General features: G+C 33.5%; 1 protein-coding gene across 1 annotated transcript in view; it reads right to left on the bottom strand.

The window, feature by feature from the left end:
* Window positions 1-26,045, bottom strand: part of LOC148603510 (uncharacterized) — a 96,704-nt gene that overhangs the window by 32,180 nt on the left and 38,479 nt on the right. Inside the window, exons 11-50 of the mRNA XM_088551441.1 lie at window positions 20,888-21,150; window positions 20,519-20,657; window positions 20,091-20,189; window positions 19,537-19,635; window positions 18,561-18,823; window positions 18,193-18,331; window positions 17,761-17,859; window positions 17,089-17,351; window positions 16,720-16,858; window positions 16,292-16,390; window positions 15,738-15,836; window positions 14,763-15,025; window positions 14,395-14,533; window positions 13,964-14,062; window positions 13,292-13,554; window positions 12,923-13,061; window positions 12,494-12,592; window positions 11,707-11,969; window positions 11,338-11,476; window positions 10,909-11,007; window positions 10,122-10,384; window positions 9,754-9,892; window positions 9,325-9,423; window positions 8,538-8,800; window positions 8,170-8,308; window positions 7,741-7,839; window positions 6,954-7,216; window positions 6,586-6,724; window positions 6,157-6,255; window positions 5,373-5,635; window positions 5,004-5,142; window positions 4,575-4,673; window positions 3,788-4,050; window positions 3,420-3,558; window positions 2,991-3,089; window positions 2,204-2,466; window positions 1,836-1,974; window positions 1,407-1,505; window positions 620-882; window positions 252-390 (exon numbers count right to left, since the gene is read on the bottom strand). Of these exons, the coding sequence (XP_088407567.1) occupies window positions 252-390; window positions 620-882; window positions 1,407-1,505; window positions 1,836-1,974; window positions 2,204-2,466; window positions 2,991-3,089; window positions 3,420-3,558; window positions 3,788-4,050; window positions 4,575-4,673; window positions 5,004-5,142; window positions 5,373-5,635; window positions 6,157-6,255; window positions 6,586-6,724; window positions 6,954-7,216; window positions 7,741-7,839; window positions 8,170-8,308; window positions 8,538-8,800; window positions 9,325-9,423; window positions 9,754-9,892; window positions 10,122-10,384; window positions 10,909-11,007; window positions 11,338-11,476; window positions 11,707-11,969; window positions 12,494-12,592; window positions 12,923-13,061; window positions 13,292-13,554; window positions 13,964-14,062; window positions 14,395-14,533; window positions 14,763-15,025; window positions 15,738-15,836; window positions 16,292-16,390; window positions 16,720-16,858; window positions 17,089-17,351; window positions 17,761-17,859; window positions 18,193-18,331; window positions 18,561-18,823; window positions 19,537-19,635; window positions 20,091-20,189; window positions 20,519-20,657; window positions 20,888-21,150 (6,612 nt within the window). The remainder of the gene's footprint in view (window positions 1-251; window positions 391-619; window positions 883-1,406; window positions 1,506-1,835; window positions 1,975-2,203; window positions 2,467-2,990; window positions 3,090-3,419; window positions 3,559-3,787; window positions 4,051-4,574; window positions 4,674-5,003; window positions 5,143-5,372; window positions 5,636-6,156; window positions 6,256-6,585; window positions 6,725-6,953; window positions 7,217-7,740; window positions 7,840-8,169; window positions 8,309-8,537; window positions 8,801-9,324; window positions 9,424-9,753; window positions 9,893-10,121; window positions 10,385-10,908; window positions 11,008-11,337; window positions 11,477-11,706; window positions 11,970-12,493; window positions 12,593-12,922; window positions 13,062-13,291; window positions 13,555-13,963; window positions 14,063-14,394; window positions 14,534-14,762; window positions 15,026-15,737; window positions 15,837-16,291; window positions 16,391-16,719; window positions 16,859-17,088; window positions 17,352-17,760; window positions 17,860-18,192; window positions 18,332-18,560; window positions 18,824-19,536; window positions 19,636-20,090; window positions 20,190-20,518; window positions 20,658-20,887; window positions 21,151-26,045) is intronic.

The raw sequence follows: 26,045 nt of genomic DNA, 5'->3' as shown, positions 1-26,045 counted from the left end.
AGGTGACAGCAGTGTTATTCTATTAACGCTAAGTGGAATCTTAAAGCAGCCCAGTTCTTTCATCCCCATTCCTTTTTGACATTACACAAAATGAATTGATGGCATCTTTAAGGATGCTTCAAGTAAAAAATATCAGTGAATCATCGTGCCAGTATGTCTTCGGTGTCGTAATTATAATCAAACTCATATGTTTCAACAAAGAAATTTAATAACCAAACGACAGAACCTAGAGTAAATGAGACAAAACTTACCAGGTTTTTCGCAAATTTCTAAAGTTATTTTGTCCACATCAGCTGGTTTTCCGGGTTCTTTTGGTTTGACTTGAACTGTCACCTTGCTGGCAACAATGTTCTTCAAGTCAAGGGTCTCACCAGGTTTAACAGGTGTGTCCTAAAATGAAACAAATAAACATATTTATATCAGCATATTACCATGTTTATCAAATCATCATAAAACAGTCATTGCCCCATCATTTATGGAAAACTATAGAAGGTTAAAAAGATTTTGTTAACATTTATCAACTGGACCAAACAACTCTTTCTGTAGACAATATTCTGTAACCATATTAAGTACAATTGTTCCTTAAATATCCTGTAAAAGTAATATGTGATATCACTACCTCAATGTCTGTGGGATTTCCATCCTCATCATAAACAGTGACAAGAACTTCATCAATGTTATCTCCATTTACGTTGATGCTGTCAACTTCTGAAGGACTGCTTGGTTCCAATGTCAAAACATCGTTTTCATCAAGAGGTAAGTTCTTGTCATCGTCTTCCTTGATGTCATCAGGACCAACATCTTCGTCATTCTTTTTCACACTTAAATCAACACTTATTGAATCCATAATGTCAACCTTTTCACATTCTGCCGTAGTTGTACCTTAAGGTAAATTAAAGATTCTCTTAATGTTTTTCGGGGGCATGGTCAAATCTATGTTCTTGTATTCATCAGTAATTGTTCATTACAATGATAACCGTTCGAAAAAATATACAATGAGATCCAGTTATAACAGGTGATTAAAAATAATTTACATATACAAATAATGTGGAAAGCTGAGAAGTTAATTTCTCTGCATATGTAAACTGTACAAATCTTTTTTGTATTATTATTCTTTCAACAAATATAAGAAATTCCACCAATTTTCATCAAATTATGTTCAGTTTAAGCAAACGTTTCTCATCAATGTATGCTGCAGATACATGTAACAATTCCTTCTTTCTCATACATGTGTAGCTCAAGCTCTTCAAAACATTAATTCTTAGGCCCCATCCTTCATAAAATGATAAAGCTCTTAATGTTGTTCTTGAAATTGAATAATTCTAGTTATTGAACTAACGGTAATCAGTAACACTTCATGCACCCTCTAGAAATGATATTCACAATACCCATTTTATCAAACATACCTGTAGTTGTTCCTCCCGTAGTTGTAATTTCGGGAGTTGGTTTCGTAGTTGGTACTGGCTGAGAGGTTTCAGTTGGCACAGTAGTAACACCAGTTGTCACTAGTGAAAAAAGCGAATATACAAGACAAGTAAGAAAATGTTGGAACTCTGTAAAATTGTAAGGCATGCATGATTAAAAGGTGACAGCAGTGTTATTCTATTAACGCTAAGTGGAATCTTAAAGCAGCCCAGTTCTTTCATCCCCATTCCTTTTTGACATTACACAAAATGAATTGATGGCATCTTTAAGGATGCTTCAAGTAAAAAAATATCAGTGAATCATCGTGCCAGTATGTCTTCGGTGTCGTAATTATAATCAAACTCATATGTTTCAACAAAGAAATTTAATAACCAAACGACAGAACCTAGAGTAAATGAGACAAAACTTACCAGGTTTTTCGCAAATTTCTAAAGTTATTTTGTCCACATCAGCTGGTTTTCCGGGTTCTTTTGGTTTGACTTGAACTGTCACCTTGCTGGCAACAATGTTCTTCAAGTCAAGGGTCTCACCAGGTTTAACAGGTGTGTCCTAAAATGAAACAAATAAACATATTTATATCATCATATTACCATGTTTATCAAATCATCATAAAACAGTCATTGCCCCATCATTTATGGAAAACTATAGAAGGTTAAAAAGATTTTGTTAACATTTATCAACTGGACCAAACAACTCTTTCTGTAGACAATATTCTGTAACCATATTAAGTACAATTGTTCCTTAAATATCCTGTAAAAGTAATATGTGATATCACTACCTCAATGTCTGTGGGATTTCCATCCTCATCATAAACAGTGACAAGAACTTCATCAATGTTATCTCCATTTACGTTGATGCTGTCAACTTCTGAAGGACTGCTTGGTTCCAATGTCAAAACATCGTTTTCATCAAGAGGTAAGTTCTTGTCATCGTCTTCCTTGATGTCATCAGGACCAACATCTTCGTCATTCTTTTTCACACTTAAATCAACACTTATTGAATCCATAATGTCAACCTTTTCACATTCTGCCGTAGTTGTACCTTAAGGTAAATTAAAGATTCTCTTAATGTTTTTTGGGGGCATGGTCAAATCTATGTTCTTGTATTCATCAGTAATTGTTCATTACAATGATAACCGTTCGAAAAAATATACAATGAGATCCAGTTATAACAGGTGATTAAAAATAATTTACATATACAAATAATGTGGAAAGCTGAGAAGTTAATTTCTCTGCATATGTAAACTGTACAAATCTTTTTTGTATTATTATTCTTTCAACAAATATAAGAAATTCCACCAATTTTCATCAAATTATGTTCAGTTTAAGCAAACGTTTCTCATCAATGTATGCTGCAGATACATGTAACAATTCCTTCTTTCTCATACATGTGTAGCTCAAGCTCTTCAAAACATTAATTCTTAGGCCCCATCCTTCATAAAATGATAAAGCTCTTAATGTTGTTCTTGAAATTGAATAATTCTAGTTATTGAACTAACGGTAATCAGTAACACTTCAGGCACCCTCTAGAAATGATATTCACAATACTAATTTTATCAAACATACCTGTAGTTGTTCCTCCCGTAGTTGTAATTTCGGGAGTTGGTTTGGTAGTTGGTACTGGCTGAGAGGTTTCAGTTGGCACAGTAGTAACACCAGTTGTCACTAGTGAAAAAAGCGAATATACAAGACAAGTAAGAAAATGTTGGAACTCTGTAAAATTGTAAGGCATGCATGATTAAAAGGTGACAGCAGTGTTATTCTATTAACGCTAAGTGGAATCTTAAAGCAGCCCAGTTCTTTCATCCCCATTCCTTTTTGACATTACACAAAATGAATTGATGGCATCTTTAAGGATGCTTCAAGTAAAAAAATATCAGTGAATCATCGTGCCAGTATGTCTTCGGTGTCGTAATTATAATCAAACTCATATGTTTCAACAAAGAAATTTAATAACCAAACGACAGAACCTAGAGTAAATGAGACAAAACTTACCAGGTTTTTCGCAAATTTCTAAAGTTATTTTGTCCACATCAGCTGGTTTTCCGGGTTCTTTTGGTTTGACTTGAACTGTCACCTTGCTGGCAACAATGTTCTTCAAGTCAAGGGTCTCACCAGGTTTAACAGGTGTGTCCTAAAATGAAACAAATAAACATATTTATATCATCATATTACCATGTTTATCAAATCATCATAAAACAGTCATTGCCCCATCATTTATGGAAAACTATAGAAGGTTAAAAAGATTTTGTTAACATTTATCAACTGGACCAAACAACTCTTTCTGTAGACAATATTCTGTAACCATATTAAGTACAATTGTTCCTTAAATATCCTGTAAAAGTAATATGTGATATCACTACCTCAATGTCTGTGGGATTTCCATCCTCATCATAAACAGTGACAAGAACTTCATCAATGTTATCTCCATTTACGTTGATGCTGTCAACTTCTGAAGGACTGCTTGGTTCCAATGTCAAAACATCGTTTTCATCAAGAGGTAAGTTCTTGTCATCGTCTTCCTTGATGTCATCAGGACCAACATCTTCGTCATTCTTTTTCACACTTAAATCAACACTTATTGAATCCATAATGTCAACCTTTTCACATTCTTCCGTAGTTGTACCTTAAGGTAAATTAAAGATTCTCTTAATGTTTTTTGGGGGCATGGTCAAATCTATGTTCTTGTATTCATCAGTAATTGTTCATTACAATGATAACCGTTCGAAAAAATATACAATGAGATCCAGTTATAACATGTGATTAAAAATAATTTACATATACAAATAATGTGGAAAGCTGAGAAGTTAATTTCTCTGCATATGTAAACTGTACAAATCTTTTTTGTATTATTATTCTTTCAACAAATATAAGAAATTCCACCAATTTTCATCAAATTATGTTCAGTTTAAGCAAACGTTTCTCATCAATGTATGCTGCAGATACATGTAACAATTCCTTCTTTCTCATACATGTGTAGCTCAAGCTCTTCAAAACATTAATTCTTAGGCCCCATCCTTCATAAAATGATAAAGCTCCTAATGTTGTTCTTGAAATTGAATAATTCTAGTTATTGAACTAACGGTAATCAGTAACACTTCAGGCACCCTCTAGAAATGATATTCACAATACCCATTTTATCAAACATACCTGTAGTTGTTCCTCCCGTAGTTGTAATTTCGGGAGTTGGTTTCGTAGTTGGTACTGGCTGAGAGGTTTCAGTTGGCACAGTAGTAACACCAGTTGTCACTAGTGAAAAAAGCGAATATACAAGACAAGTAAGAAAATGTTGGAACTCTGTAAAATTGTAAGGCATGCATGATTAAAAGGTGACAGCAGTGTTATTCTATTAACGCTAAGTGGAATCTTAAAGCAGCCCAGTTCTTTCATCCCCATTCCTTTCTGACATTACACAAAATGAATTGATGGCATCTTTAAGGATGCTTCAAGTAAAAAAATATCAGTGAATCATCGTGCCAGTATGTCTTCGGTGTCGTAATTATAATCAAACTCATATGTTTCAACAAAGAAATTTAATAACCAAACGACAGAACCTAGAGTAAATGAGACAAAACTTACCAGGTTTTTCGCAAATTTCTAAAGTTATTTTGTCCACATCAGCTGGTTTTCCGGGTTCTTTTGGTTTGACTTGAACTGTCACCTTGCTGGCAACAATGTTCTTCAAGTCAAGGGTCTCACCAGGTTTAACAGGTGTGTCCTAAAATGAAACAAATAAACATATTTATATCATCATATTACCATGTTTATCAAATCATCATAAAACAGTCATTGCCCCATCATTTATGGAAAACTATAGAAGGTTAAAAAGATTTTGTTAACATTTATCAACTGGACCAAACAACTCTTTCTGTAGACAATATTCAGTAACCATATTAAGTACAATTGTTCCTTAAATATCCTGTTAAAAGTAATCTGTGATATCACTACCTCAATGTCTGTGGGATTTCCATCCTCATCATAAACAGTGACAAGAACTTCATCAATGTTATCTCCATTTACGTTGATGCTGTCAACTTCTGAAGGACTGCTTGGTTCCAATGTCAAAACATCGTTTTCATCAAGTGGTAAGTTCTTGTCATCGTCTTCCTTGATGTCATCAGTACCAACATCTTCGTCATTCTTTTTCACACTTAAATCAACACTTATTGAATCCATAATGTCAACCTTTTCACATTCTTCCGTAGTTGTACCTTAAGGTAAATTAAAGATTCTCTTAATATTTTTGGAGGGCATGGTCAAATCTATGTTCTTGTATTCATCAGTCATTGTTAATTACAATGATAACCGTTCGAAAAAATATACAATGAGATCCAGTTATAAAATGTGATTAAAGATAATTTACATATACAAATAATGTGGAAAGCTGAGAAGTTAATTTCTCTGCATATGTAAACTGTACAAATCTTTTTTTATTATTCTTTTAACAAATAATAAGAAATTCCACCAATTTTCATCAAGTTATGTTCAGTTTAAGCAAACGTTTCTCATCAATGTATGCTGCAGATACATGTAACAATTCCTTCTTTCTCATACATGTGTAGCTCAAGCTCTTCAAAACATTAATTCTTAGGCCCCATCCTTCATAAAATGATAAAGCTCCTAATGTTGTTCTTGAAATTGAATAATTCTAGTTATTGAACTAACGGTAATCAGTAACACTTCAGGCACCCTCTAGAAATGATATTCACAATACCCATTTTATCAAACATACCTGTAGTTGTTCCTCCCGTAGTTGTAATTTCGGGAGTTGGTTTCGTAGTTGGTACTGGCTGAGAGGTTTCAGTTGGCACAGTAGTAACACCAGTTGTCACTAGTGAAAAAAGCGAATATACAAGACAAGTAAGAAAATGTTGGAACTCTGTAAAATTGTAAGGCATGCATGATTAAAAGGTGACAGCAGTGTTATTCTATTAACGCTAAGTGGAATCTTAAAGCAGCCCAGTTCTTTCATCCCCATTCCTTTTTGACATTACACAAAATGAATTGATGGCATCTTTAAGGATGCTTCAAGTAAAAAAATATCAGTGAATCATCGTGCCAGTATGTCTTCGGTGTCGTAATTATAATCAAACTCATATGTTTCAACAAAGAAATTTAATAACCAAACGACAGAACCTAGAGTAAATGAGACAAAACTTACCAGGTTTTTCGCAAATTTCTAAAGTTATTTTGTCCACATCAGCTGGTTTTCCGGGTTCTTTTGGTTTGACTTGAACTGTCACCTTGCTGGCAACAATGTTCTTCAAGTCAAGGGTCTCACCAGGTTTAACAGGTGTGTCCTAAAATGAAACAAATAAACATATTTATATCATCATATTACCATGTTTATCAAATCATCATAAAACAGTCATTGCCCCATCATTTATGGAAAACTATAGAAGGTTAAAAAGATTTTGTTAACATTTATCAACTGGACCAAACAACTCTTTCTGTAGACAATATTCTGTAACCATATTAAGTACAATTGTTCCTTAAATATCCTGTAAAAGTAATATGTGATATCACTACCTCAATGTCTGTGGGATTTCCATCCTCATCATAAACAGTGACAAGAACTTCATCAATGTTATCTCCATTTACGTTGATGCTGTCAACTTCTGAAGGACTGCTTGGTTCCAATGTCAAAACATCGTTTTCATCAAGAGGTAAGTTCTTGTCATCGTCTTCCTTGATGTCATCAGGACCAACATCTTCGTCATTCTTTTTCACACTTAAATCAACACTTATTGAATCCATAATGTCAACCTTTTCACATTCTGCCGTAGTTGTACCTTAAGGTAAATTAAAGATTCTCTTAATGTTTTTCGGGGGCATGGTCAAATCTATGTTCTTGTATTCATCAGTAATTGTTCATTACAATGATAACCGTTCGAAAAAATATACAATGAGATCCAGTTATAACATGTGATTAAAAATAATTTACATATACAAATAATGTGGAAAGCTGAGAAGTTAATTTCTCTGCATATGTAAACTGTACAAATCTTTTTTGTATTATTATTCTTTCAACAAATATAAGAAATTCCACCAATTTTCATCAAATTATGTTCAGTTTAAGCAAACGTTTCTCATCAATGTATGCTGCAGATACATGTAACAATTCCTTCTTTCTCATACATGTGTAGCTCAAGCTCTTCAAAACATTAATTCTTAGGCCCCATCCTTCATAAAATGATAAAGCTCCTAATGTTGTTCTTGAAATTGAATAATTCTAGTTATTGAACTAACGGTAATCAGTAACACTTCAGGCACCCTCTAGAAATGATATTCACAATACCCATTTTATCAAACATACCTGTAGTTGTTCCTCCCGTAGTTGTAATTTCGGGAGTTGGTTTCGTAGTTGGTACTGGCTGAGAGGTTTCAGTTGGCACAGTAGTAACACCAGTTGTCACTAGTGAAAAAAGCGAATATACAAGACAAGTAAGAAAATGTTGGAACTCTGTAAAATTGTAAGGCATGCATGATTAAAAGGTGACAGCAGTGTTATTCTATTAACGCTAAGTGGAATCTTAAAGCAGCCCAGTTCTTTCATCCCCATTCCTTTTTGACATTACACAAAATGAATTGATGGCATCTTTAAGGATGCTTCAAGTAAAAAAATATCAGTGAATCATCGTGCCAGTATGTCTTCGGTGTCGTAATTATAATCAAACTCATATGTTTCAACAAAGAAATTTAATAACCAAACGACAGAACCTAGAGTAAATGAGACAAAACTTACCAGGTTTTTCGCAAATTTCTAAAGTTATTTTGTCCACATCAGCTGGTTTTCCGGGTTCTTTTGGTTTGACTTGAACTGTCACCTTGCTGGCAACAATGTTCTTCAAGTCAAGGGTCTCACCAGGTTTAACAGGTGTGTCCTAAAATGAAACAAATAAACATATTTATATCATCATATTACCATGTTTATCAAATCATCATAAAACAGTCATTGCCCCATCATTTATGGAAAACTATAGAAGGTTAAAAAGATTTTGTTAACATTTATCAACTGGACCAAACAACTCTTTCTGTAGACAATATTCTGTAACCATATTAAGTACAATTGTTCCTTAAATATCCTGTAAAAGTAATATGTGATATCACTACCTCAATGTCTGTGGGATTTCCATCCTCATCATAAACAGTGACAAGAACTTCATCAATGTTATCTCCATTTACGTTGATGCTGTCAACTTCTGAAGGACTGCTTGGTTCCAATGTCAAAACATCGTTTTCATCAAGAGGTAAGTTCTTGTCATCGTCTTCCTTGATGTCATCAGGACCAACATCTTCGTCATTCTTTTTCACACTTAAATCAACACTTATTGAATCCATAATGTCAACCTTTTCACATTCTGCCGTAGTTGTACCTTAAGGTAAATTAAAGATTCTCTTAATGTTTTTTGGGGGCATGGTCAAATATATGTTCTTGTATTCATCAGTAATTGTTCATTACAATGATAACCGTTCGAAAAAATATACAATGAGATCCAGTTATAACAGGTGATTAAAAATAATTTACATATACAAATAATGTGGAAAGCTGAGAAGTTAATTTCTCTGCATATGTAAACTGTACAAATCTTTTTTGTATTATTATTCTTTCAACAAATATAAGAAATTCCACCAATTTTCATCAAATTATGTTCAGTTTAAGCAAACGTTTCTCATCAATGTATGCTGCAGATACATGTAACAATTCCTTCTTTCTCATACATGTGTAGCTCAAGCTCTTCAAAACATTAATTCTTAGGCCCCATCCTTCATAAAATGATAAAGCTCCTAATGTTGTTCTTGAAATTGAATAATTCTAGTTATTGAACTAACGGTAATCAGTAACACTTCAGGCACCCTCTAGAAATGATATTCACAATACTAATTTTATCAAACATACCTGTAGTTGTTCCTCCCGTAGTTGTAATTTCGGGAGTTGGTTTCGTAGTTGGTACTGGCTGAGAGGTTTCAGTTGGCACAGTAGTAACACCAGTTGTCACTAGTGAAAAAAGCGAATATACAAGACAAGTAAGAAAATGTTGGAACTCTGTAAAATTGTAAGGCATGCATGATTAAAAGGTGACAGCAGTGTTATTCTATTAACGCTTAGTGGAATCTTAAAGCAGCCCAGTTCTTTCATCCCCATTCCTTTTTGACATTACACAAAATGAATTGATGGCATCTTTAAGGATGCTTCAAGTAAAAAAATATCAGTGAATCATCGTGCCAGTATGTCTTCGGTGTCGTAATTATAATCAAACTCATATGTTTCAACAAAGAAATTTAATAACCAAACGACAGAACCTAGAGTAAATGAGACAAAACTTACCAGGTTTTTCGCAAATTTCTAAAGTTATTTTGTCCACATCAGCTGGTTTTCCGGGTTCTTTTGGTTTGACTTGAACTGTCACCTTGCTGGCAACAATGTTCTTCAAGTCAAGGGTCTCACCAGGTTTAACAGGTGTGTCCTAAAATGAAACAAATAAACATATTTATATCATCATATTACCATGTTTATCAAATCATCATAAAACAGTCATTGCCCCATCATTTATGGAAAACTATAGAAGGTTAAAAAGATTTTGTTAACATTTATCAACTGGACCAAACAACTCTTTCTGTAGACAATATTCTGTAACCATATTAAGTACAATTGTTCCTTAAATATCCTGTAAAAGTAATATGTGATATCACTACCTCAATGTCTGTGGGATTTCCATCCTCATCATAAACAGTGACAAGAACTTCATCAATGTTATCTCCATTTACGTTGATGCTGTCAACTTCTGAAGGACTGCTTGGTTCCAATGTCAAAACATCGTTTTCATCAAGAGGTAAGTTCTTGTCATCGTCTTCCTTGATGTCATCAGGACCAACATCTTCGTCATTCTTTTTCACACTTAAATCAACACTTATTGAATCCATAATGTCAACCTTTTCACATTCTGCCGTAGTTGTACCTTAAGGTAAATTAAAGATTCTCTTAATGTTTTTTGGGGGCATGGTCAAATCTATGTTCTTGTATTCATCAGTAATTGTTCATTACAATGATAACCGTTCGAAAAAATATACAATGAGATCCAGTTATAACATGTGATTAAAAATAATTTACATATACAAATAATGTGGAAAGCTGAGAAGTTAATTTCTCTGCATATGTAAACTGTACAAATCTTTTTTGTATTATTATTCTTTCAACAAATATAAGAAATTCCACCAATTTTCATCAAATTATGTTCAGTTTAAGCAAACGTTTCTCATCAATGTATGCTGCAGATACATGTAACAATTCCTTCTTTCTCATACATGTGTAGCTCAAGCTCTTCAAAACATTAATTCTTAGGCCCCATCCTTCATAAAATGATAAAGCTCCTAATGTTGTTCTTGAAATTGAATAATTCTAGTTATTGAACGTACGGTAATCAGTAACACTTCAGGCACCCTCTAGAAATGATATTCACAATACCCATTTTATCAAACATACCTGTAGTTGTTCCTCCCGTAGTTGTAATTTCGGGAGTTGGTTTCGTAGTTGGTACTGGCTGAGAGGTTTCAGTTGGCACAGTAGTAACACCAGTTGTCACTAGTGAAAAAAGCGAATATACAAGACAAGTAAGAAAATGTTGGAACTCTGTAAAATTGTAAGGCATGCATGATTAAAAGGTGACAGCAGTGTTATTCTATTAACGCTAAGTGGAATCTTAAAGCAGCCCAGTTCTTTCATCCCCATTCCTTTTTGACATTACACAAAATGAATTGATGGCATCTTTAAGGATGCTTCAAGTAAAAAAATATCAGTGAATCATCGTGCCAGTATGTCTTCGGTGTCGTAATTATAATCAAACTCATATGTTTCAACAAAGAAATTTAATAACCAAACGACAGAACCTAGAGTAAATGAGACAAAACTTACCAGGTTTTTCGCAAATTTCTAAAGTTATTTTGTCCACATCAGCTGGTTTTCCGGGTTCTTTTGGTTTGACTTGAACTGTCACCTTGCTGGCAACAATGTTCTTCAAGTCAAGGGTCTCACCAGGTTTAACAGGTGTGTCCTAAAATGAAACAAATAAACATATTTATATCATCATATTACCATGTTTATCAAATCATCATAAAACAGTCATTGCCCCATCATTTATGGAAAACTATAGAAGGTTAAAAAGATTTTGTTAACATTTATCAACTGGACCAAACAACTCTTTCTGTAGACAATATTCAGTAACCATATTAAGTACAATTGTTCCTTAAATATCCTGTTAAAAGTAATCTGTGATATCACTACCTCAATGTCTGTGGGATTTCCATCCTCATCATAAACAGTGACAAGAACTTCATCAATGTTATCTCCATTTACGTTGATGCTGTCAACTTCTGAAGGACTGCTTGGTTCCAATGTCAAAACATCGTTTTCATCAAGTGGTAAGTTCTTGTCATCGTCTTCCTTGATGTCATCAGGACCAACATCTTCGTCATTCTTTTTCACACTTAAATCAACACTTATTGAATCCATAATGTCAACCTTTTCACATTCTGCCGTAGTTGTACCTTAAGGTAAATTAAAGATTCTCTTAATGTTTTTTGGGGGCATGGTCAAATCTATGTTCTTGTATTCATCAGTAATTGTTCATTACAATGATAACCGTTTGAAAAAATATACAATGAGATCCAGTTATAACATGTGATTAAAAATAATTTACATATACAAATAATGTGGAAAGCTGAGAAGTTAATTTCTCTGCATATGTAAACTGTACAAATCTTTTTTGTATTATTATTCTTTCAACAAATATAAGAAATTCCACCAATTTTCATCACATTATGTTCAGTGTAAGCAAACGTTTCTCATCAATGTATGCTGCAGATACATGTAACAATTCCTTCTTTCTCATACATGTGTAGCTCAAGCTCTTCAAAACATTAATTCTTAGGCCCCATCCTTCATAAAATGATAAAGCTCCTAATGTTGTTCTTGAAATTGAATAATTCTAGTTATTGAACGTACGGTAATCAGTAACACTTCAGGCACCCTCTAGAAATGATATTCACAATACCCATTTTATCAAACATACCTGTAGTTGTTCCTCCCGTAGTTGTAATTTCGGGAGTTGGTTTCGTAGTTGGTACTGGCTGAGAGGTTTCAGTTGGCACAGTAGTAACACCAGTTGTCACTAGTGAAAAAAGCGAGTATACAAGACAAGTAAGAAAATGTTGGAACTCTGTAAAATTGCTAGGCATGTATGATTAAAAGGTGACAGCAGTGTTATTCTATTAACGCTAAGTGGAATCTTAAAGCAGCCCAGTTCTTTCATCCCCATTCCTTTTTGACATTACACAAAATGAATTGATGGCATCTTTAAGGATGCTTCAAGTAAACAAATATCAGTGAATCATCGTGCCAATATGTTTTCGGTGTCGTAATTATAATCAAACTCGTATGTTTCAACAAAGAAATTTAATAACCAAACGACAGAACCTAGAGTAAATGAGACAAAACTTACCAGGTTTTTCGCAAATTTCTAAAGTTATTTTGTCTACATCAGCTGGTTTTCCTGGTTCTTTTGGTTTGACTTGAACTGTCACCTTGCTGGCAACAATGTTCTTCAAGTCAAGGGTCTCACCAGGTTTAACAGGTTTGTCCTAAAATGAAACAAATAAACATATTTATATCATCATATTACCATGTTTATCAAATCATCATAAAACAGTCATTGCCCCATCATTTATGGAAAACTATAGAAGGTTAAACAGATTTTGTTAACATTTATCAACTGGACCAAACAACTCTTTCTGTAGACAATATTCAGTAACCATATTCAGTACAATTGTTCCTTAAATATCCTGTTAAAAGTAATCTGTGATATCACTACCTCAATGTCTGTGGGATTTCCATCCTCATCATAAACAGTGACAAGAACTTCATCAATGTTATCTCCATTTACGTTGATGCTGTCAACTTCTGAAGGACTGCTTGGTTCCAATGTCAAAACATCGTTTTCATCAAGAGGTAAGTTCTTGTCATCGTCTTCCTTGATGTCATCAGTACCAACATCTTCGTCATTCTTTTTCACACTTAAATCAACACTTATTGAATCCATAATGTCAACCTTTTCACATTCTTCCGTAGTTGTACCTTAAAGTATTTTCAAGATTGAGAATTTAATTAGTGATATTCTTAATATTTTTTGTCGAAGTTGGTCAAATCTTTGTTCATGTGTTTATCAGTAATTGTTCATTCAAATAATAACCGTTTGAAAAAATATACAACGAAATGCAGTTATAGAATGTGATAAATAATATACATGTACAAACAATATGGAAAGATGAGAGAGGATTTTTCAGCATATGTAAGCTGCACAAAATTTTATCATATATGAAAAAATATAAGAAATTCTTGAAAAATTAATATTTAGGCCCGATCTTTCAAAAAATGATGTAGCTCCTTTGATGCCCAAGAACTAGGATAATTCTATTTATTTAACTAACGGTAATCAGGCACCTTCCCGAAATGGTATTCAGAACACTCCTTTTATAAAACACACCTGTTGTTGTTCCTCCTGGAGTTGTAATTTCAGGTCCAGGCTTCGAAGTTGGTGCTGCCTGAGAAGTTTCAGATGGCACAGTAGTAACACCAGTTGTCACTAGTGAAAAAAGGAAATTTTTTAGACAAATTAGAAAATGCTGCAACTGTGTAAAATTGTTAGGAATACATGATTAAAAGATTCCAATACTTTTCCTGTACTATAAAGGCCAAATGGAAAGTAAACGCTTATTCAGTTCCTTAACTCCATTGTAAATGTAATATTTAAAGAAAAGAGTCGATGGCATATTTGATGCTACTTCAATTTGAAAAAATTTTGTCAAACATAATACCAGTATTTCTTAAGTGTTTAAATTATAGTCAAAATCTTTTCTTTCAGCAAAGATTTCTATTAGTATAAGACGGCCCTTTATGTAATGAGACAAAACTCACCAGGTTTTTCGCAAATTTCTAGAGTCACTTGGTCTACATCAGCTGGTTTTCCAGGTTCTTTTGGAGTGACTTGAACTGTTACCTTGCTGGCAACAATGTTTTTCAAGTCCAGCGTCTCATCAGGTTTAACAGGTGTGTCCTAAAATGACAGAAATATTCATATTAGCACATAACCATGTTTTTCAAATCATCCTAAAACATTTATTACTCAATATTTCAATCAGATTAAAATATCTAGGCAGTGGGTGTATTAACATTATTATAAACCGACACAATTGCCTCATTAAGTGTATAAAGTTATATAATATATTGTATCAGTACAAACATTTCTTAAAAAACCTGTCTAACGAAATTTGTGATCTCACTACCTCAATGTCTGTAGGGTTTCCATCTTCATTATAAACAGTGACAATGACGTCTTCAATGTTATCTCCATTTACGTTGATGCTATCAACTTCTGATGGACTACTTGGTTCCAATGTCAAAACATCGTTTTCATTAAGAGGTAAGTTCTTGTCATCTTCATTCTTGATGTCATCAGTACCAACATCTTCGTCATTCTTTTTCACACTTAAATCAACACTTATGGAATCCATAATGTCAACCTTTTCACATTCTTCTGTAGTTGTACCTTAAGGTATATTAAAGAGTAATCAAGGGAATCAAGGTTATAGCGGTAATCAAAAGAATGTAATCCGGGTATAAAGACCAGACATGGTACACAAAAATACACAAAAAAAGAACATAAAGTAACTAATCTCATACATACAAAGTAACAAAAGCAAATGGGCAACTCGGACTCCAGTAAAAAATGGGAGCATGGACCAGGTGGACCGGATTAAACAATGAATTTTTCATCCTCTAAATACTTTCTGGGGCATGGTCAAACCTATCTTCGTGTATTCATCAGTAATTCTTCATTACACTGATAATCGTTTTAAAAAAAACATAGAATGAGATTCAGTTACAAAATGTGATTAAAATAATTTATATGTACAAATAATATGGAAAGATGAGAACTTAATTTCTCTGCATGTGTAAACTGAACAAATTATTACTATTTTTTTTAACAATCATCAGAAATTCCACTTATTTCAGTCAATTCTTTTAAGGGTGTGCAAACGTTTCTCATCAATGTATGCTGTAGATACATGTAACGATCACTTTCTTTCCATACATGTGTAGCCCAAGCACTTCACAACATTAATTTTTAGGCCCGATCGCTCAAAAATGATGTAGCATATTTTGCTGCTCAAGGACTAGTATAATTCTTTGTATTGAACTAACGGTAATCAGGCACCTTCCCGAAATGGTATTCAGAACACTCCTTTTATAAAACACACCTGTTGTTGTTCCTCCTGGAGTTGTAATTTCAGGTCCGGGCTTCGAAGTTGGTGCTGCCTGAGAAGTTTCAGATGGCATAGTGGTAACACCAGTTGTCACTAGTGATAAAAGTAAATTTTTCTGACAAATGATCAATGCTGCAACTGTGTAAAAATACACGATTAAAAGATACCAATACTTTCCTTGTATTATAAGGGCCAAATGGAATCTAAAAGGTTACCCAGTTCCTTAACTCAATCGAAAAGTTAATTTTTAAAAATAAAGTTGATGGCATTTTTGATGATGCTTCAACTTGAAAACGTTTTGTTTAAACATAATGCCAGTATGTCTTAAATGTTTCAATTATAATCAAAATCTTTCGTTTCTTTTTCATACATGTGTAGCTGAAGCTTTTCAAAACATTAATTCTTAGGTCCCACCCTTCATAAAATGATGTAGCTCCTAATGTTGGTCTTGAAATTGAATAATTCTAGTTATTGAACTAACGGTAATCACTAATACTTTAGGCTCCCTCCAGAAATGATATTCACAATACCCATTTTATCAAACATACCTGTAGTTTTTACTTCCGTAGTTGTAATTTCGGGAGTTGGTTTGGTAGTTGGTACTGGCTGAGAGGTTTCAGTTGGCACAGTAGTAACACCAGTTGTCACTAGTGAAAAAAGCGAATATACAAAACAAAAGAGAAAATGTTGGAACTGGTAAAATTGTTAGGCATGCATGATTAAAAGCTGACAGTAGTGTTATTCTATTAACGCTAAGTGGAATCTTAAAGCAGCCCAGTTATTTCATCCCCATTCCTTTTTGACATTACACAAAATGAATTGATGGTATCTTTAAGGATGCTTCAAGTAGAAAAATATCAGTGAATCATCGTGCCAATATGTTTTCGGTGTCGTAATTATAATCAAACTCGTATGTTTCAACAAAGAAATTTAATAACCAAACGACAGAACCTAGAGTAAATGAGACAAAACTTACCAGGTTTTTCGCAAATTTCTAAAGTTATTTTGTCTACATCAGCTGGTTTTCCTGGTTCTTTTGGTTTGACTTGAACTGTCACCTTGCTGGCAACAATGTTCTTCAAGTCAAGGGTCTCACCAGGTTTAACAGGTGTGTCCTAAAATGAAACAAATAAACATATTTATATCATCATATTACCATGTTTATCAAATCATCATAAAACAGTCATTGCCCCATCATTTATGGAAAACTATAGAAGGTTAAACAGATTTTGTTAACATTTATCAACTGGACCAAACAACTCTTTCTGTAGACAATATTCAGTAACCATATTAAGTACAATTGTTCCTTAAATATCCTGTTAAAAGTAATCTGTGATATCACTACCTCAATGTCTGTGGGATTTCCATCCTCATCATAAACAGTGACAAGAACTTCATCAATGTTATCTCCATTTACGTTGATGCTGTCAACTTCTGAAGGACTGCTTGGTTCCAATGTCAAAACATCGTTTTCATCAAGAGGTAAGTTCTTGTCATCGTCTTCCTTGATGTCATCAGTACCAACATCTTCGTCATTCTTTTTCACACTTAAATCAACACTTATTGAATCCATAATGTCAACCTTTTCACATTCTTCCGTAGTTGTACCTTAAAGTATTTTCAAGATTGAGAATTTAATTAGTGATATTCTTAATATTTTTTGTCGAAGTTGGTCAAATCTTTGTTCATGTGTTTATCAGTAATTGTTCATTCAAATAATAACCGTTTGAAAAAATATACAACGAAATGCAGTTATAGAATGTGATAAATAATATACATGTACAAACAATATGGAAAGATGAGAGAGGATTTTTCAGCATATGTAAGCTGCACAAAATTTTATCATATATGAAAAAATATAAGAAATTCTTGAAAAATTAATATTTAGGCCCGATCTTTCAAAAAATGATGTAGCTCCTTTGATGCCCAAGAACTAGGATAATTCTATTTATTTAACTAACGGTAATCAGGCACCTTCCCGAAATGGTATTCCGAATACCCCTTTTATCAAACACACCTGTTGTTGTTCCTCCTGGAGTTGTAATTTCAGGTCCGGGCTTCGAAGTTGGTGCTGCCTGAGAAGTTTCAGATGGCACAGTAGTAACACCAGTTGTCACTAGTGAAAAAAAGGAAATTTTTGAGACAAATTAGAAAATGCTGCAACTGTGTAAAATTGTTAGGAATACATGATTAAAAGATTCCAATACTTTTCCTGTACTATAAAGGCCAAATGGAAAGTAAACGCTTATTCAGTTCCTTAACTCCATTGTAAATGTAATATTTAAAGAAAAGAGTTGATGGCATATTTGATGCTGCTTCAATTTGAAAAAATTTTGTCAAACATAATACCAGTATTTCTTAAGTGTTTAAATTATAGTCAAAATCTTTTCTTTCAGCAAAGATTTCTATTAGTATAAGACGGCCCTTTATGTAATGAGACAAAACTCACCAGGTTTTTCGCAAATTTCTAGAGTCACTTGGTCTACATCAGCTGGTTTTCCAGGTTCTTTTGGAGTGACTTGAACTGTTACCTTGCTGGCAACAATGTTTTTCAAGTCCAGCGTCTCATCAGGTTTAACAGGTGTGTCCTAAAATGACAGAAATATTCATATTAGCACATAACCATGTTTTTCAAATCATCCTAAAACATTTATTACTCAATATTTCAATCAGATTAAAATATCTAGGCAGTGGGTGTATTAACATTATTATAAACCGACACAATTGCCTCATTAAGTGTATAAAGTTATATAATATATTGTATCAGTACAAACATTTCTTAAAAAACCTGTCTAACGAAATTTGTGATCTCACTACCTCAATGTCTGTAGGGTTTCCATCTTCATTATAAACAGTGACAATGACGTCTTCAATGTTATCTCCATTTACGTTGATGCTATCAACTTCTGATGGACTACTTGGTTCCAATGTCAAAACATCGTTTTCATTAAGAGGTAAGTTCTTGTCATCTTCATTCTTGATGTCATCAGTACCAACATCTTCGTCATTCTTTTTCACACTTAAATCAACACTTATGGAATCCATAATGTCAACCTTTTCACATTCTTCTGTAGTTGTACCTTAAGGTATATTAAAGAGTAATCTAGGGAATCAAGGTTATAGCGGTAATCAAAAGAATGTAATCCGGGTATAAAGACCAGACATGGTACACAAAAATACACAAAAAAAGAACATAAAGTAACTAATCTCATACATACAAAGTAACAAAAGCAAATGGGCAACTCGGACTCCAGTAAAAAATGGGAGCATGGACCAGGTGGACCGGATTAAACAATGAATTTTTCATCCTCTAAATACTTTCTGGGGCATGGTCAAACCTATCTTCGTGTATTCATCAGTAATTCTTCATTACACTGATAACCGTTTTAAAAAAAAACATAGAATGAGATTCAGTTACAAAATGTGATTAAAATAATTTATATGTACAAATAATATGGAAAGATGAGAACTTAATTTCTCTGCATGTGTAAACTGTACAAATTATTACTATTTTTTTTAACAATCATCAGAAATTCCACTTATTTCAGTCAATTCTTTTCAGGGTGTGCAAACGTTTCTCATCAATGTATGCTGTAGATACATGTAACGATCACTTTCTTTCCATACATGTGTAGCCCAAGCACTTCACAACATTAATTTTTAGGCCCGATCGCTCAAAAATGATGTAGCATATTTTGCTGCTCAAGGACTAGTATAATTCTTTGTATTGAACTAACGGTAATCAGGCACCTTCCCGAAATGGTATTCAGAACACTCCTTTTATAAAACACACCTGTTGTTGTTCCTCCTGGAGTTGTAATTTCAGGTCCGGGCTTCGAAGTTGGTGCTGCCTGAGAAGTTTCAGATGGCATAGTGGTAACACCAGTTGTCACTAGTGATAAAAGTAAATTTTTCTGACAAATGATCAATGCTGCAACTGTGTAAAAATACACGATTAAAAGATACCAATACTTTCCTTGTATTATAAGGGCCAAATGGAATCTAAAAGGTTACCCAGTTCCTTAACACAATCGAAAAGTTAATTTTTAAAAATAAAGTTGATGGCATTTTTGATGATGCTTCAACTTGAAAACGTTTTGTTTAAACATAATGCCAGTATGTCTTAAATGTTTCAATTATAATCAAAATCTTTCGTTTCTTTTTCATACATGTGTAGCTGAAGCTTTTCAAAACATTAATTCTTAGGTCCCACCCTTCATAAAATGATGTAGCTCCTAATGTTGGTCTTGAAATTGAATAATTCTAGTTATTGAACTAACGGTAATCACTAATACTTTAGGCTCCCTCCAGAAATGATATTCACAATACCCATTTTATCAAACATACCTGTAGTTTTTACTTCCGTAGTTGTAATTTCGGGAGTTGGTTTGGTAGTTGGTACTGGCTGAGAGGTTTCAGTTGGCACAGTAGTAACACCAGTTGTCACTAGTGAAAAAAGCGAATATACAAAACAAAAGAGAAAATGTTGGAACTGGTAAAATTGTTAGGCATGCATCATTAAAAGCTGACAGTAGTGTTATTCTATTAACGCTAAGTGGAATCTTAAAGCAGCCCAGTTCTTTCATCCCCATTCCTTTTTGACATTACACAAAATGAATTGATGGTATCTTTAAGGATGCTTCAAGTAGAAAAATATCAGTGAATCATCGTGCCAGTATGTCTGCGGTGTCGTAATTGTAATTAAACTCATATGTTTCAACAAAGAAATTTAATAACCAAACTATAGAACCTAGAGTAAATGAAACAAGACTTACCAGGTTTTTCGCAAATTTCTAAAGTTATTTTGTCTACATCAGCTGGTTTTCCAGGTTCTTTTGGTTTGACTTGAACTGTCACCTTGCTGGCAACAATGTTCTTCAAGTCAAGGGTCTCACCAGGTTTAACAGGTGTGTCCTAAAATGAAAATAATAAACATATTTATATCATCATATTACCATGTTTATCAAATCATCATAAAACAGTCATTGCCTCATCATTTATGGAAAACTATAGAAGGTTAAACAGATTTTGTTAACATTTATCAACTGGACCAAACAACTCTTTCTGTAGACAATATTCAGTAACCATATTAAGTACAATTGTTCCTTAAATATCCTGTTAAAAGTAATCTGTGATATCACTACCTCAATGTCTGTGGGATTTCCATCCTCATCATAAACAGTGACAAGAACTTCATCAATGTTATCTCCATTTACGTTGATGCTGTCAACTTCTGAAGGACTGCTTGGTTCCAATGTCAAAACATCGTTTTCATCAAGAGGTAAGTTCTTGTCATCGTCTTCCTTGATGTCATCAGTACCAACATCTTCGTCATTCTTTTTCACACTTAAATCAACACTGATTGAATCCATAATGTCAACCTTTTCACATTCTTCCGTACTTGTACCTTAAGGTAAATTAAAGATTCTCTTACTATTTTTGGGGGGCATGGTCAAATCTATGTTCTTGTATTCATCAGTAATTGTTCATTACAATGATAACCGTTTGAAAAAAAACATACAATGAGATTCCAGTTACAAAATGTGATTAAAAATAATTTACATATACAAATAATGTGGAAAGCTGAGAAGATAATTTCTCTGCATATGTAAACTGTACAAATCTTTTTTTTATTATTCTTTTAACAAATATAAGAAATTCCACCAATTTTCATCAAATTATGTTCAGTGTAAGCAAACGTTTCTCATCAATGTATGCTGCAGATACATGTAACAATTCCTTCTTTTTCATACATGTGTAGCTCAAGCTCTTCAAAACATTAATTCCTAGGTCCCATCCTTCATAAAATGACGTAGCTCCTAATATTGTTCTTGAAATTGAATAATTCTAGTTATTAAACTAACGGTAATCAGTAACACTTCAGCCACCCTCCAGAAATGATATTAACAATACCCATTTGATCAAAGATACCTGCAGTTGTTCCTCTCGTAGTTGTAATTTCGGGAGTTGGCTTCGTAGTTGGTACTGGCTGAGAGGTTTCAGTTGGCACAGTAGTAACACCAGTTGTCACTAGTGAAAGAAGCAAATATACAAGACAAGTGAGGAAATGTTGGAACTGGTAAAATTGTTAGGCATGCATCATTAAAAGCTGACAGTAGTGTTATTCTATTAACGCTTAGTGGAATCTTAAAGCAGCCCAGTTCTTTCATCCCCATTCCTTTTTGACATTACACAAAATGAATTGATGGCATCTTTAAGGATGCTTCAAGTAGAAAAATATCAGTGAATCATCGTGCCAGTATGTCTTCGGTGTCGTAATTATAATCAAACTCATGTGTTTCAACAAAGAAATTTAATAACCAAACGACAGAACCTAGAGTAAATGAGACAAAACTTACCAGGTTTTTCGCAAATTTCTAAAGTTATTTTGTCTACATCAGCTGGTTTTCCGGGTTCTTTTGGTTTGACTTGAACTGTCACCTTGCTGGCAACAATGTTCTTCAAGTCAAGGGTCTCACCAGGTTTAACAGGTGTGTCCTAAAATGAAAATAATAAACATATTTATATCATCATATTACCATGTTTATCAAATCATCATAAAACAGTCATTGCCTCATCATTTATGGAAAACTATAGAAGATTAAACAGATTTTGTTAACATTTATCAACTGGACCAAACAACTCTTTCTGTAGACAATATTCTGTAACCGTATTAAGTACAATTGTTCCTTAAATATCCTGTTAAAAGTAATCTGTGATATCACTACCTCAATGTCTGTGGGATTTCCATCCTCATCATAAACAGTGACAAGAACTTCATCAATGTTATCTCCATTTACGTTGATGCTGTCAACTTCTGAAGGACTGCTTGGTTCCAATGTCAAAACATCGTTTTCATCAAGAGGTAAGTTCTTGTCATCGTCTTCCTTGATGTCATCAGTACCAACATCTTCGTCATTCTTTTTCACACTTAAATCAACACTTATGGAATCCATAATGTCAACCTTTTCACATTCTTCCGTAGTTGTACCTTAAGGTAAATTAAAGATTCTCTTAATATTTTTTGGGGGGAATGGTCAAATCTATGTTCCTGTATTCATCAGTAATTGTTCATTACAATGATAACCGTTCGAAAAAATATACAATGAGATCCAGTTATAAAATATGATTAAAAATAATTTACATATACAAATAATGCGGAAAGCTGAGAAATTAATTTCTCTGCATATGTAAACTGTACAAATCTTTTTTTTTTATTATTCTTTTAACAAATATAAGAAATTCCACCAATTTTCATCAAATTATCTTCAGTGTAAGCAAACGTTTCTCATCAATGTATGCTGCAGATACATATAACAATTCCTTCTTTTTCATACATGTGTAGCTGAAGCTCTTCAAAATATTAATTCCTAGGTCCCATCCTTCATAAAATGACGTAGCTCCTAATATTGTTCTTGAAATGGAATAATTCTAGTTATTAAACTAACGGTAATCAGTAACACTTCAGCCACCCTCCAGAAATGATATTAACAATACCCATTTGATCAAAGATACCTGCAGTTGTTCCTCTCGTAGTTGTAATTTCGGGAGTTGGCTTCGTAGTTGGTACTGGCTGAGAGGTTTCAGTTGGCACAGTAGTAACACCAGTTGTCACTAGTGAAAGAAGCAAACATATAAGACAAGTGAGGAAATGTTGGAACTGGTAAAATTGTTAGGCATGCATGATTAAAAGCTGACAGTAGTGTTATTCTATTAACGCTAAGTGGAATCTTAAAGCAGCCCAGTTCTTTCATCCCCATTCCTTTTTGACATTACACAAAATGAATTGATGGCATCTTTAAGGATGCTTCAAGTAGAAAAATATCAGTGAATCATCGTGCCAGTATGTCTTCGGTGTCGTAATTATAATCAAACTCATGTGTTTCAACAAAGAAATTTAATAACCAAACGCCCAGAACCTAGAGTAAATGAGACAAAACTTACCAGGTTTTTCGCAAATTTCTAAAGTTATTTTGTCTACATCAGCTGGTTTTCCAGGTTCTTTTGGTTTGACTTGAACTGTCACCTTGCTGGTAACAATGTTCTTCAAGTCAAGGGTCTCACCAGGTTTAACAGGTGTGTCCTAAAATGAAAATAATAAACATATTTATATTATCATATTACCATGTTTATCAAATCATCATAAAACAGTCATTGCCTCATCATTTATGGAAAACTATAGAAGGTTAAACAGATTTTGCTAACATTTATCAACTGGACCAAACAACTCTTTCTGTAGACAATATTCAGTAACCATATTAAGTACAATTGTTCCTTAAATATCCTGTTAAAAGTAATCTGTGATATCACTACCTCAATGTCTGTGGGATTTCCATCCTCATCATAAACAGTGACAAGAACTTCATCAATGTTATCTCCATTTACGTTGATGCTGTCAACTTCTGAAGGACTGCTTGGTTCCAATGTCAAAACATCGTTTTCATCAAGAGGTAAGTTCTTGTCATCGTCTTCCTTGATGTCATCAGTACCAACATCTTCGTCATTCTTTTTCACACTTAAATCAACACTTATGGAATCCATAATGTCAACCTTTTCACATTCTTCCGTAGTTGTACCTTAAGGTAAATTAAAGATTCTCTTAATATTTTTTGGGGGGAATGGTCAAATCTATGTTCCTGTATTCATCAGTAATTGTTCATTACAATGATAACCGTTCGAAAAAATATACAATGAGATCCAGTTATAAAATATGATTAAAAATAATTTACATATACAAATAATGCGGAAAGCTGAGAAATTAATTTCTCTGCATATGTAAACTGTACAAATCTTTTTTTTTTATTATTCTTTTAACAAATATAAGAAATTCCACCAATTTTCATCAAATTATCTTCAGTGTAAGCAAACGTTTCTCATCAATGTATGCTGCAGATACATATAACAATTCCTTCTTTTTCATACATGTGTAGCTGAAGCTCTTCAAAATATTAATTCCTAGGTCCCATCCTTCATAAAATGACGTAGCTCCTAATATTGTTCTTGAAATGGAATAATTCTAGTTATTAAACTAACGGTAATCAGTAACACTTCAGCCACCCTCCAGAAATGATATTAACAATACCCATTTGATCAAAGATACCTGCAGTTGTTCCTCTCGTAGTTGTAATTTCGGGAGTTGGCTTCGTAGTTGGTACTGGCTGAGAGGTTTCAGTTGGCACAGTAGTAACACCAGTTGTCACTAGTGAAAGAAGCAAACATATAAGACAAGTGAGGAAATGTTGGAACTGGTAAAATTGTTAGGCATGCATGATTAAAAGCTGACAGTAGTGTTATTCTATTAACGCTAAGTGGAATCTTAAAGCAGCCCAGTTCTTTCATCCCCATTCCTTTTTGACATTACACAAAATGAATTGATGGCATCTTTAAGGATGCTTCAAGTAGAAAAATATCAGTGAATCATCGTGCCAGTATGTCTTCGGTGTCGTAATTATAATCAAACTCATGTGTTTCAACAAAGAAATTTAATAACCAAACGCCCAGAACCTAGAGTAAATGAGACAAAACTTACCAGGTTTTTCGCAAATTTCTAAAGTTATTTTGTCTACATCAGCTGGTTTTCCAGGTTCTTTTGGTTTGACTTGAACTGTCACCTTGCTGGTAACAATGTTCTTCAAGTCAAGGGTCTCACCAGGTTTAACAGGTGTGTCCTAAAATGAAAATAATAAACATATTTATATTATCATATTACCATGTTTATCAAATCATCATAAAACAGTCATTGCCTCATCATTTATGGAAAACTATAGAAGGTTAAACAGATTTTGCTAACATTTATCAACTGGACCAAACAACTCTTTCTGTAGACAATATTCAGTAACCATATTAAGTACAATTGTTCCTTAAATATCCTGTTAAAAGTAATCTGTGATATCACTACCTCAATGTCTGTGGGATTTCCATCCTCATCATAAACAGTGACAAGAACTTCATCAATGTTATCTCCATTTACGTTGATGCTGTCAACTTCTGAAGGACTGCTTGGTTCCAATGTCAAAACATCGTTTTCATCAAGAGGTAAGTTCTTGTCATCGTCTTCCTTGATGTCATCAGTACCAACATCTTCGTCATTCTTTTTCACACTTAAATCAACACTTATGGAATCCATAATGTCAACCTTTTCACATTCTTCCGTAGTTGTACCTTAAGGTAAATTAAAGATTCTCTTAATATTTTTTGGGGGGCATGGTCAAATCTATGTTCTTGTATTCATCAGTAATTGTTCATTACAATGATAACCGTTTGAAAAAATATACAATGAGATCCAGTTATAAAATGTGATTA

The sequence above is a fragment of the Perna viridis genome, chromosome 11, assembly GCF_037379345.1.
Source record: "Perna viridis isolate PV_CMFRI_1.1 ecotype Kerala chromosome 11, ASM3737934v1, whole genome shotgun sequence".
Taxonomy (NCBI): domain Eukaryota; kingdom Metazoa; phylum Mollusca; class Bivalvia; order Mytilida; family Mytilidae; genus Perna; species Perna viridis.
This window is presented reverse-complemented; position numbering and strand designations above follow the sequence as displayed.